This window comes from Pongo abelii, chromosome 3 (assembly GCF_028885655.2).
Source record: "Pongo abelii isolate AG06213 chromosome 3, NHGRI_mPonAbe1-v2.0_pri, whole genome shotgun sequence".
In the NCBI taxonomy this organism is placed as follows: domain Eukaryota; kingdom Metazoa; phylum Chordata; class Mammalia; order Primates; family Hominidae; genus Pongo; species Pongo abelii.
Window position 1 is genome coordinate 149,239,078 of NC_071988.2, and position 13,852 is coordinate 149,252,929.

Sequence of the window (13,852 nt, forward strand, 5' to 3'; positions counted from 1 at the left end):
GACAAAAGCAATGTTCTGTGTGAAAAAATTTATTTTATAATTTATATTTTAAATTCCACACACTTAAGTTCTCTATATTATCATAATTCATTATTGTATCTCTTTTTAGAACATATTTAAATTTTTAAAACTTCACTGAAGTATAATGAAATAAACTGAACATGTAAAATGTACAATTTGATTAGTTTTCACATAGGTGTATACCCTGAAACTATCAACACAGTGAATACATTCATCACCCCAAAAGTTTCCTTGAGAACACATTTAAATCTGACTTGGATTTTGGTTACTTGTTTAAATATTTGTGTCCCATACTGATTGTCATCTCAGCTGGGACTACATCTTCCTTTCTTTAGCAAATCATCTTCATAAATAGGCAGTCACAAAATATTTGTTAAATTAACCAACTGAGATGAAGCTTTCTTTTTTTGTTTTGTTTTTGTTTTTGTTTTTGTTTTTGAGACAGGGCCTCGCTTTGTCATCCATGCTGGAGTGCATTGGTGCAATCATGGCTCACCACAGCCTTGACCTCCCAGCCTCAAGTGATCTTCCCATCTCAGTCCCTACCCCATGTAGCTAGGACTACAGGACCACTCCACTACGCCCAGCTAATTTTTTTTTTTTTAAGAGATGGGGTCTTACTTTGTTCCCCAGGCTGGTCTCAAACTCCTGGGCTCAAGCAATCTTCCCACTTTAGCTTCCCTTAAGTGCTGGGATTATAGGTATGATCCACTGCACCCAGTTTTGAAGCTTTCTTTTGGGAAAAAAAATTATATTTAGTCACTTAATGTTAGCAAGAGAATTTCAACTTTTTTTTTTTCTATAGTGGGTCTACTTTTGTTTGGCCTAGAGTTTTCTTTTTTCTTTTTTTGAGATAGAGTCTCACTGTGTCACCTAGGCTGGAGTGCAGTGGCACAATCTTGGCTCACTGCAACCTCCGCCTCCCAGGTTCAAGCACTTCTCGTACCTCAGCCTCCCGAGTAGCCGGGATCACAGGCATGCACCACCACACCAGGCTATCTTTTGTAATTTTAGTAGAGACAGGGTTTTGCCATGTTGGCCAGGCTGTTCTCAAACTCCTGACCTCGAGAGATCCATCTGCCTTGGTCTCCCAAAGTGCTGGGATCATAGGTGTGAGCCACCACACCCAGCCTGGCCTAGAGTCTTCTGTTTTGTTTTTTTTTAATATGTTGGAGTATATTTTTACTGTCATATGATTCCTTGCATTTTTTGTGTGACAGGTATATGAAAAGAAATCTACTTATTAAGTATGCAGTTCTTAAATCATACCATATGCAATCTTTTATGAATTATACTTACAATTTTATGACATTTAAAGATATTCTAACCTTATTTTGAATTTATTGTTTCTTAGCTCATCCCTCGTTTTAAATGGAAAACAAATTCATGTGGCTTATTGGAAAGAATCTGACAAGTTGTTGCTAATTGGCCTGCCTGCTGAAGAGTAAGTTGAGGTTTTTGCTTACCTTAAAATCATTTCAAAATAATGTTAACTTTTGTTTTGTTAAAATTATTACATTTTTGTCAAAAGACAAACTCCTTGAACAGTTTTACAGTTTAAAGATCTATTGCACGAGTAAAATAGTTACCTGTGTTCATTTGGTATGAATAATGCAGAAAGGTACCATGAAGCCTCAGCTGGGCCAGTTAGTAAGGGTGGGGCTGTCAATACACTTGTTTCTGTTGTGGTCAGTAGAGAGGTGGCTGAGAGATGAGCTCTGCCTCTGCTTAAATTTTTGACAATATTGTGATTTGGATTTCGCACATTTACAGTTTTTTACTGTTGGAGGTTTTGGAGAATTAAGGGTCAGCAGAAGAGTGTTTTGCCCTGATGTTGAGCATCTTTGACAACATAAGGTATATGTAACTCTAAAGTGACTTCTCTAATGGTACATCTTATATTATCATGGTCTCCCTGCTAACTTTTTTGTGAGTATTTTGAAGTATACATTATTTTAATAGTTGGAGGTAAAAGCAGGATTGATACTATAATAAACTGATCTTGTGCTCCAGGGACTGCATTAGGTACTTTACATTTATTAAACTCATTTAATCTTCAAAATCACTTCCAGACGTACTTAGTGATTACTGGCTCCATTTTACATATGAGGAAAGTAAAATCAAAAGAGGGTTCAGTAACTTGCCAAAACTCGCATAATTAGTAAGAGGCAGGATTGGAAATTGAATGAGGGTCTGTCTGAATTCTTTTTACAACATTGATTCCCTAACATCATAGGACATTGAAAACTAAGGGAGAAATAGACTACAAGTATGGAGAATGGCCCCAAAGAGATGGACTTAACTACTATTATAATAATGTTATGTTCCTGTTCAATGGTTTTTAAAACTTGTAATTTAGACTTTTGCCTACTTTAAAAGGTCTTCAGACAACTTTTATTAAGTAATTAAACACACTTTAGTTTTCTTCTTTGGTCGGTAGAATCACAGCATATGGTCTACAAAATAGGAATCAAATATCAAAATAAATACTATAATATGTGATGGATACAACTTCAGAGAATACCAGTTGAGATAAATTTTCTTTTGGTGTTGCTCCAAGCTTCCCAAGAAAGAAAAAGATGTACCAGAAAGATGCATTATCTAGCCAATCTGAACGTGAATATGACTATTTTTTATTACTAATGAATTTGTTAACCAGATTTCCTTCATTATATAGCAGTGTATTCATTTTTTATTGCTGTGTAACAAATCGTTCCCAAAAACATAGGGGTAATTTAAACTTAAATAGTAAACATTTATTAACACAGAGGTGTTTTTGTGGTTCAGGAATCCAGGAGTAACCTAGCAGGTAGTTCTGCCTCAAGGTCTTTTCTTGAGGTTACAGTCCAGTGTTGGCCAGGGATAGACTTACCTGAAGGCTTTAACTGGAGCTGGAGAATCTGCTTCCAAAGTGGCTTACACACATGGCCATTGTCAGGAGGCCTAGTTTCTTGCCACATGGACCTCTCCGTGTAGCTGCTTGGGTATCCTCATAACATGTCAACTGGCTTCCTCCAAAGTGGCGAGCCAAAAGACAGAAAGAGGGGGATGCTACAAGACCTTTTATGGCTTAGCCTTAGAAGTGATACACTGCCATTTCCACAATATTTGTCATTTCCACCATTCTGTTTGTTAGAATTGAGTTACTAAGCTCAGCCCACACTCATGGGGAGAGGAATTAAGCCTCACTTCTTGAGGGGAAGAGTATCAGAGAATTTGTGACCTATTTTACCATCACAAACAGGAATTCCAGAGATGGCTACAGTGAAAAATATCAAAATGATTATGTTTTGAAGGTAACTTTAATTTTGGACAGAAAGAAATATAATCTACCATCAATGTGGGGTTCAAATCTTTTAACATGGGGGGATAATGGCGCAGTGACATATACTAGATGAGGGCACTTTTTAACTAGCCACACAAGATAAAAATGTGTTTTTCTGTCTAAAATAGGATACTGAACCCTTCTCAGAGACTGTCTTTTGGGTTTGGATTATGAGGAAAAAAGGAGTTGTTTAGAAAGTATGGGTCTACAGCCAGGCAGTGGCTCACACCTGTAATCCTAGCACTTTGGGAGGCCAAGGCTGGCAGATTGCTTGAGCTCAGGAGTTCAAGACCAGCCTAGGGTAACATGGTGAAACCCCATCTCTACAGAAAATACAAAAATTAGCCAGGCACGGTGGCATGCACCTGTAGTCCCAGCTACTTGGTAGGCTGTGGTGGGAGGATTGCTTGGGCCTTGGAGGCAGAGGTTGCAGTTAGCTGTGATGCTGCCACTGTACTCCAGCCTGGGTGACAGAGCAAGACAATGTCTCAAAAAAAAGAAAAGAAAAGAAATAAATTATGGGTTTACAAGGATTGGAGAACATCCAGAATGAGATGATTTAAGATGTAGCAGCAGAATAAAACATGTCTCTTTAAGACTTTTGTACCAGCCCAAAAGGCAAAAGAGAAGAAAGAAAATACAGTGGTGAGATAAAGGTAGCATAGGCAGTTAGAGGGAGGAAAGGCAGACCTGGTTAAGGAACTGAGCAAAGGCTGTTCAACCACACTCTGATGACACCAGCTGAATCAGCTAGGCAGAGACAGTTTCCAGGTGAGGTTGTATCCTGGTGCCAACAAAGGACTGTCACTGCTGAGCTCTGGACCAAGGTTGTGCCACATGAGGGATGCTCTAGCCAATTTCTCAATCTTTATTAATCAGGGTAGGGGAAGGGAGGCCATCTTCCCTAAATATTTATGTCATTCCTATCCTAAAGAACTTGGCTTGATAAGTTAGAATTAATTTGAAGATCCCCTTTATTCTCTTTCCTGAGCTTCCAGTGAAAAGTAAGCTTGAGCCATCTCTTTACCCTTCTCTTAAATGCTCACACCAACCCTCTGTTCCGGATTATTTTCCCTCTTCTATCTCGTTTCACATAACTAAAAGATAGATAGTATTATTCTCATTTATTCAAACTTGCAAATAGAGTATTGAGATATCACGCATAAGCACCTCTTCAGTGTCAACTTACATGTCTTGGTATCACCAACATTTTGCACGTGCTTTGTAATGGAACTCACAGCCCTGGGATTTTCTCCTCATCAACCTCAGTGCCATAGACTGCGTGTTTCCCTCCTCACCTCTATGCCTTTTATAAGCAGGGTGAGAAAAGTGTCCCACAGAATTTAGGGTGGGGCACATGATCGAGGGACGTGTGTTTTCAGATGGGAAGATCACATTCCCGTGATGGCTGCAGTGAATAGCAGAAACCTAACCAGGAGGACAGTGTGGGGTAGTGGGAGAATAACTTTGGGTCTAAGAAGATGAGTGCTCACCGGCAGGCTCTACTCCTTTTCTACCCTTGCAGAAATTATGTAATTTCTTGGACTTCTGTTTACTCATTTGTATAATAGGAATAATAAGAGCTACCTTATAAAATTCTTACAAGGCTTCAATGAGAAAATATAAGTCCATTTCTTTATTTCCTTTCTCCTACTTTCTTCCCATTCTCCATTTCAATTAAGAGTGTGTTTTTGTCACAGGATTTGGAGGCCCAGTTGATATGTAGGTAATACTAAAAAGTGTCAAGAATTTAGCATTTCTTTTTATGGGCCCAGGTCTTGTAAAAACTAGTTTTTTGCATTAATTTCATTTAATCCTCAGAATCAATCTGAGAAGGGCTTGGTGACTGTTGGCCTCATTTTACAGATGAAGAAACTGAACTTTAGAGAGAATTACATGATTTACAAATAAATGGTGTTATAAAATCCCTGTTAGATTCATGCTGGAACTAAATCTAGAATAAAGTGATCAATGGTCATCGAAAGCGACCATTTTATACAGCTTTACTCAGAGTTGACAGACATACTTTTCACATTCCATATGTATAAAATTCAAGGATGAACTGCTTCTTTTACATAAATGTCATTTGATTATGTTGTAAATTAATACATGTAATTTTGCTTTTTTAGAGTTCCTCTTCCTCGTCTAAGGAACATGATAGAAAATGTCGTCCAAACCTTAAAATTTATGTATGGTTCTTTAGATAGGTAAGTACTTCTTCAAATTGAAACTCAAGTTTTAATTATGTGATTCTAAGTTACCTTTTGCATTTAAGACCATTTCTTGCTTGACAGGTTAGTTATTTGTCTCCTTTTCTCCTCCTCCCCTCTTTCCTCCTCCTCTTCCTTCCTCTTCCTCCTCCTCCTTCTTCCTTCTCCTCCTCTTCCTTCCCCCTTTCTCTTTCCTTATTCCTCCACCTCCTTCTTTTTCTCCTTCCTCTTCTTATTTTCTCATCTTTTATTACTAGCTTTTATGTTACAACAGTAGACAGTTTTTCATTTGATTCATTTCCTTTTTTTTTCCTTTTTGGTCTCATATATGACTTTAGTGAAATTTCTTAGTGAATTAGTGATATAACCACAACTGTGTTCTGATTTGATATATTTCTGTAGGGGCAAATGTAAGAATATTTCTTCATAACATACAGAAAAGAGAAAGACTTAAAATACATTTTTGTGTTTTTCTTTGCTTATAAGACCATCAAATTCACTATCCTGAAATATGCTTCTTTCTCAAAAAAATTTCTTTAGTAAAAAATTTATGCACTATTATTTAAAAAGACATATGGTAGAGACGGTATTGACTGGTTTTGTTCGTGTCTTTCCATATATTTTCTATACAATAAAAATATACATAAATATACATACTCCCTTTTTAATAAAAGTATGCTATTATGCATATTTTTCTGCTTCTTGCTTTTTTAACCTTCTTGATTGGAAGGCAGAAATTTGAGGTAACATTTAACATTTGAGCACATGAAATTGGGTATGGGAAATTGATTTTTCTCTTAGTGACTTTTGTTCTTGTATTTCTGAGGGCTAAAATGGTATCTTTACGTTTAAAGCCTTAGGAGTATATCAATACAAAAATCCAAAGGCAGTTTATACATTTTTCCAAACCACAGTGATATCAGCTCTCTGTTTATCTATAGTGGATCTTTGTTCTCATTGTTTTCACAGTAGCATGAAGGAATTTTCTGTGATTGTGTCATCTGGGAAAATTATCTAGTTTGCAGTGTTCTCTAGAGGAACCGCTGAGGAGGCACATCCCTGTCAAACCTGATTGCTTACCAACATTTTCCAAATGAGTGAGCTACAAAGAGCTGGGCATCCATAAATAGTACTTTTACCTTTTACTAATAAGGAAATTTTTAACCAATGAAGAGTAAGAATGTGGTTATGAACTGCCTCTTTAAGTTTACTCAACAGAAGCAAACTTTGCCATATTTTGCCCTAATTGAAGCTTTCTGTTTTCATAAAACCAGAAATTATCAAAGATTAAATTTTTGCAATGAGTTTCATACATGAAAATAGTCCACTGGAGTTGTCCTACAAATTCCATTAGAGTAGACTGGGGACAGAGGGACTTAATTTCTCTTCCATCTTGAAATTTATCTTCCATTGATAGTGGAAGTGTCTTTTTGATGGCAGCAAATTTAACTCTTTTCTACTTCAAGTGAGAATTTAAAGAGCAAACTACGATAATAAATGTGAAGATCCATTGAGTTCTTAAAACCAAGAAGCACAGTGAATCCAGGATGTTATTAATAGACATTTTATAATAATTTTTTATAATAACTTTTTTCTGTTTATGAAAGATATTAAGGGCCAATTGTGAAAAATTGCAAAAAGACCAAAAAGTGTAGAGACTTGATTATCTTTTTAAAGTTGTGAGCTGGTTAATTCTCTATGAGCCACAGAAAACTGACTGTATACTAACAGTTTAATGTTGTGACCAAATTAAAGCTATAACAATTTCCTTCACCATTCCCAACTAATTCATCAGCAAGTCCTAATCAGTCTGTCTTCAAAATCTCCAATCTGTCCATTTCTCTTTATCTTTACCGTTGCCCTGTCCAGCCACTGGTATCTCTCACACACTACAGTAGCCTCCTAACTGGTCTCCTTCCCTTCATTCTTGCCACTTGAACTAATTTTCATATAGCAGTTAGCATGATCTTTCTACATATTATCTGGCTCCTACCTACCCCTCTGACTTCAGATATCAAACCACACGTGCCTCCTCTGCACTGTATTGCAAACACCCTGGCAAAGCTTTTCCCCAGCCCAGGGCTTTTGTACTTTTTCTTCTCGCTGGATCTTCCTGACATTGAAATATCAGCTCAAATGCCCTTTCTCAGAGATTCTTCTCCAACCATTCAACCTAAAATAGCCAACCTGTTGCACCACCCATTCACATTGTGCTATTTTCTGCATAGTCCTTTTTATGAATTCATGTTTTTTACTGTTTGTTCATTTGCTGTCTTTCTCCATTAGAACATAAGCTTCATGGGAGCTCATTGTCTTTTGTCTTGATATTTTTACTACCATACCTCCAGCAATGAGAATAGTGCCTGGAATGTAGTAGTCACTCAAATAGTTGTTGGATGAATCAGCAAATATTATTTTGATATGCCGATAGCATATATACCTGCTATTTTGTCGTTCAGTGAGCTGTTCCAATAAATGATTGCAGTCAATGCTGTGTTACTTTTATATGGCTAAAACGAAGTATTTCAGTTTTTTCTGTCATTTTGTTTTTTGAGTTCTTTAATGTTATATTTTCAGTAGTAAAGAGAGGAGGAAATAACTTATGCTTGTTATGTACTTACTGTTTACCAGTAAATAAAAAGCATAATAAGAACTTAGGCTTGTTATGTTCTAGGCATTCTGCATGTGAGCTAGATTGTATTAACCCTATTTTTACAGAGTTGGAAACCAAAGTTAGAGAAAGGTTAGGTGACTTGCCTGTGATAGCTACCTAGAAAGAGCTGTGATAAGCCAGATCTGTTCTATTACAAAGTTCAAAATCTCTTTATCATTCCACATTTCCTGAAAGATTTCAGGAGTTGTAAACGGTTGAAAGATAGTCAGAGGTAAAAACAACCTACATTTTTTACAAAAAGGGTACTTCAGCCCTTTTTGTTATAAATATGTCACTTGTGTTAGCCCTGTGGTTCTTCCATTGAGCCATCTACTCGATACACTTAAGAGTAGGTTTTAGGGTAAAAAGTATGGACAGGGTGAAATTTCTTTACACAATCCGTCAGTAACATTCTAGCAGCGATTTTATTGAAGGAAGAGAGGAGTGAGGAAGTTAGCCTGTGTAATTGGGAAAGATCCAGTTCCCTTAGGAGCACACAAAAAATGACCACCATTTCCATATGTTGTTCTAACTTACAGCTCTTATTTCTCCAGTGCCTTTTGCCAGATTGAGAATGTTCCTCGTTTGGATCATTTTTTTAACTTGTTCTTTCAAAGAGCACTTCAGCCTGCGAAACTGCATTCCAGCGCCAGTCCCAGTGCTCAGCAGTACGATGCTTCCAGTGCAGTACTTTTAGACAACCTCCCTGGAGTCCGGTGGCTCACACTTCCACTGGAAATCAAGGTAATCTTAGGTATTATAAAGAAGAACCAGAACCAGGTGCCTTATTATAATCTTGTATCTTCTCTTTTTTTGTAGACTTTTTGTTATTTTTGGAATTATGGTTAAAAATTAAAGAGGCAATTGGTTGACAAAGTAGGAGGTCCAGTGCAATAAACCCAAAAAGCGAAATTATTCTTTATAAGTAAAAATTAGCTCTCTCCTCTTACTTTTAAATTTAAGCTTTGTCCAAGCTGGGACTACTTTTCAGAAATCATAATTAAATGGTGTGTCTTACTTTGGAATTTTGTGACTTTGATTTTATAATGTAAGGTTATCAAGTTAGAATTATGTTTCTGTACAAAAAAAAAAAAAGTGGATGACATGATTGACTAAGAGTATTCTCAGTTAAAATACAAAGTCCACTAATCTACCAAAATCTTTTTTTACATGAACATACGTGATTAGCTTTTGGCTTGTCCCATGGATTGCATACCAATAGTAAGACTGTATGACGGTTGAGAATTATCAATATGATTTTAGTTATATCTGTAAACCTAGAATAACTTTATTATTGAATGCCTGACAAGATTATTTCAGACATTTTCATCAACGTAGATCACCATGTAATCTATTTAGTTACAGCATTTGTATTAGTATTAAATGAGGCATTATGCCATAGCCACTTCTCTGCTCATGAAGAAACCTAGGCTATGTTACGGAAGAAACCTAATTCAAGTTCCTACTCTTCATAAGACTCTACAATGTATGATCAAATAAATGCCTTTTTGACAGCTTAATAGTTATTTAAATTGTTGTATCAATCACTTTGCTCAGTTTCCTCATCTGTAAAATGGAGGAAATAATAGTCCCTACTTCATGGAAGAATTATGAGTTATTACACGTGAAGTGTTTAGAATTGTGCCTGGCACATTGTAGTTGTAGTTATGGGAGCATTATTATACAATCACTGTTTGAAAGGAGATGAGGTGTTAGAGCATGTTCAAAAGATGCTTTGCCTTCTGGTATTTTTTTTGTCCTTAGCTCTATCAACTGCCTGGTCTTTTGATATTTCAGGATAATAATTACCTTTTCCTTCTTTCTTTCTTTCTTCCTTCCTTCCTTTCTTTCTTTCTTTTTCTTTTCTTTCTCTTTTTTTTTTGTTTTTTGTGAGAGAGGGTCTCGCTTTGTCACCCCAGCTGGAGTGGGAGTGCAGTGGCGTGATCATAGCTCACTGCAGCCTCCACATCCCAGGCTCGGGTGATCTTCCCACCTCAGCCTCTCAAGTAGCTGGGACTACACATGCACACCACCATGCCTGGCTAATTTTTGTATTTTTAGTAGAGACCAGGTTTCTCCATGTTTCCCAGGCTGGTCTCAAACTCCTGAGCTCAAGCAATCTGCCCGCCTCAGTCTCCTAGAGTGCTGGATTACAGGCATGAGCCATGGCACCTGGCCTACCATTTTCTTAAATTGCATTAAAAACTAAAAAGTATGAGATATATAATTCTACCTAATGTTTTCATAAGAATACATAAGCATTGGCTGGGCCAGTAATCCTCGTGCTTTGGGAGACTGAGGTGGGAGGATCACTTGAGGCCAAGAGTTCAAGACCAGCCTGGACAACAAAGGGAGACCCTGTCTCCACAAAAACTGTAAACATTAGCAGAGCATGGTGGCACGCACCTGTATTCCAGCTACTCAGTTGACTGAGGTGGGAGGATTACTTGAGCCCAGGAGTTGGGCTCCCCACTCAATCATAGTTGCAGTGAGCTATGATTGCACCACTGTACTACAGTGGGGTAACAGAGTGAGACCCTATCTCAGGAAAGGAAAAGAAAAGGAAAAAGAAGAGGGAAAAGGGAAGAGAAAAGGAAAAAGGAAAGGAAAGGAGAAAGAAAGGGAAAGGAGAGGGGGAGGGAAGAGGGAAGGGAAGGGAAGGATATAAGTGTTCAATATAGATAGAAACGTAGAAAGTAACTAGATAACTTTACCTTTAAAAGAGAAAGACCCTGGTTCCAAAGACTGTCTCATGCCCGTTCTGGGGTCTTTTATCCTCAGTCACAGGGCCCATGCCCACTTCATGAGTCAGAAGGTACCATCTCGTGAGGCTTGCCATTCTACCTGGCCATTACCTAGGTTCTTGCCCCTCTGTCAGAATTTCTTCATTGAAGAAACCTCTTCCCTCAAAATATATAGTCCCTTCTTTCTGTGATAGTAGAGGTACTTAATGTTTTAGGGCCAGTGTGTTTAGAATTTAGATACATTAAATATTATCTTCCCTCGAAGAAGTTTAAGATGTTCTAAAGTATTGTCTGTTTGGGCTTACAGATTCCATGTGAAGGCTACCTCTTTTTCATTGAGATTTTTGTTAATTTAGCATATATTTCTTTAAAAGATTTATATGCTTTTCTTTATTTCACCCTAAAAGAATATCAAATTAAGAAATCACTGTGTGAATTCTGGTATACATTTTTAATTCATTGCGTTAAACCATAGCTGTTGTTTATCTTGCCAATGCTTTGGCTGCTTTTATCCTTGTTACGTCTAACACTACTGTGTGGAGATCAGTGTTCATTGTGCCGGTTGCTCAAGTCTGTGCCGTGCTTTGCAGAATCCAGAAAAACCTCTAGATGTTCACAGTCAAGTTGAGCAGATGAAATTAATACACAGGAAACAGTGAGGATCTGGCTTAGATGTTTTCTACATTTTGTAGTCCAGTTAGGAGATTAAGAACAATACTTTTGGGTAGAGAGCTAGATACCTTCTGCTAAAGTAGTCTAAAGCTCTATTTGATTAATATAAAATTTGAATAACAATAACATTTGAAGTTTTTTTTTTAATTCTATTTTTTACTGCAGTTTTAGGTTCACAGTAAAATTGAGAGAAAGGTACAGATTTCCCACATACCCCCTTCCCCCATACATCATACATGCATAGCCTCTCCATTATCAACATTCCCCACCACAGGGATACAGTTGTTATAATTGATGAACCTACATTGACACATCATAATAACCCAAAGTCCATCATTTACATTAGGGTTCATTCTTGGTGGTGTACATTCTATGGATTTAGACAGATTACAATGACATGGATCCATCCTTTTAGTATCATACAAGTAGTTTCACAGCCCCAGAAATCCTCTGTGTTCTGCCTATCCCTCTCTTTCATCCCTCCCTTTCCATTAACCTCTGGAAACAATTGATCTTTTCACTGCCTCCATCGTTTTGCATTTTCCAAAATGTTATATAGTTGTAATCATATGGTATGTAGTCTTTTCAGATTGGCTTCTTTCACTTAGTAATATACATCTTAAGTTCCTCTTTGTCTTTTTACAGCTTGATAGCTCATTTCTTTTTAATGCTGAATAGTATTTCATTGTTCAGATGTACCATAGTTTATTTATCCATTAGCTGAAAATCTTGGTTGCTCCCATGTTTGGGCAATTAATTCTTGGTCAAATAGCAAGAGAATGTTTAGTTTTGTAAGAAACTACCAAACTGTCTTCCAAAGTGGCTTTATTTTGTATTCCTACCAGCAATGAATGAGAGTTCCTGTTGTTCCATATCCTTGTCAGGACTTAGTTTTGTCAGTATTTTGGATTTGGGTCATTCTATTGTGTGTCTAGTTCTGTCTCATTGTTATTTTAATTTGCATTTCCCTGATGACCATATGATGTGGAACATCTTTTCATGTGTTTATTTGCCTTCTGAATATCTTCTTTGGTGAAGTGTTTGTTAAGGCCTTTGGCCCATTTTTTTTTTAATTCAGTAGGTTTTTGGGGAACAAGTGGTGTTTGGTTACATGAATAAGTCCATTAGTGGCGATTTCTGCGATTTTGGTCCACCCATCACCCAAGGAGTGTACACTGTACCTAATGTGTAGTCTTTTATCTCTTGCCACCCCCTGCTCTTTCCCCCAAGTTCCCAAAGTCCAATGTATCATCCTTATGCCTTTGCATCCTCATAGCTTAGCTCCCACGTATGAGTGAGAACATACGATGTTTGGTTTTCCATTTCTGAGTTACTTCACTTAGAATAATAGTCTCCAATTCCATCCAGGTTGCTGCAAATGCCATTATTTTGTTCCTTTTTATGGCTGAGTAGTGTTCCATGGTATATATATATATATATGCCACATTTTCTTTATCCACTCGTTGATTAGTGGGCATCTGGTTCCATATTTTTGCAATTGCGAATTGTGCTGCCATAAACATGTGTGCAAATATCTTATTTGTATAGTGACCTCTTTTCCTCTGAGTAGATACCTACTAGTGGGATTGCTAGATCAATCAGTAGATCTACTTTTAGTTAAGGAATCTCCACAATGTTTTCCATAGTGGTTGTACTAGTTTACATTCCCACCAACAGTATAAAAGTGTTCCCTTTTTGCCCCATCCACACCAACATCTATTTTTTTTTATTATGGCCATTGTTGCAGGAGTGAGGTGGTATCACATTGTGGTTTTGATTTGCATTTCTCTGATCATTAGTGATGTTGATCATTTTTCCATATGCTGGTTAGCCATTTGTATATCTTCTTTTGAGAGTTGTCTCTTCATCTCCTTAGCCCACTTTTTGATGGGATTGTTTGTTTTTTTCTTGCTGATTTGTTTGAGTTCCTTGTAGATTCTGGATACTAGTCCTTTGTCAGATGTATAGATTGTGAAGATTTTCTCCCACCCTGTGGGGTGTTAACTCTGATGATTATTTATTTTGCTATGCAGAAACTTTTTAGTTTAATTAAGTCCCATCTATTTATCTTTGTTTTTGTTGCATTTGCTTTTGGGTTCTTGGTCATGAAGTCTTTGCCTAAGCAAGTGTCTAGAAGAGTTTTTCCAATGTTATCTTCTAGAATCTTTATGGTTTCACATCTTAGATTTAAGTCTTTGATCCATCTTGAGTTGATTTTTGTATAAGG

At 37.1% G+C, this 13,852-nt stretch overlaps 1 protein-coding gene across 6 annotated transcripts in view; it reads left to right on the forward strand.

Annotated features, from left to right (window-relative positions):
- Positions 1-13,852, forward strand: part of INTU (inturned planar cell polarity protein) — an 89,264-nt gene that overhangs the window by 44,241 nt on the left and 31,171 nt on the right. For 2 of the 6 annotated variants that reach the window (XM_054554469.1, XM_054554468.1), the window contains exons 6-8: positions 1,376-1,465; positions 5,476-5,553; positions 8,749-8,953. In XM_054554469.1, the coding sequence (XP_054410444.1) occupies positions 1,376-1,465; positions 5,476-5,553; positions 8,749-8,953 (373 nt within the window). The remainder of the gene's footprint in view (positions 1-1,375; positions 1,466-5,475; positions 5,554-8,748; positions 8,954-13,852) is intronic. The other 4 variants (XM_054554470.2, XM_002815129.4, XM_054554472.2 and 1 more) reach the window with 2 other exon arrangements.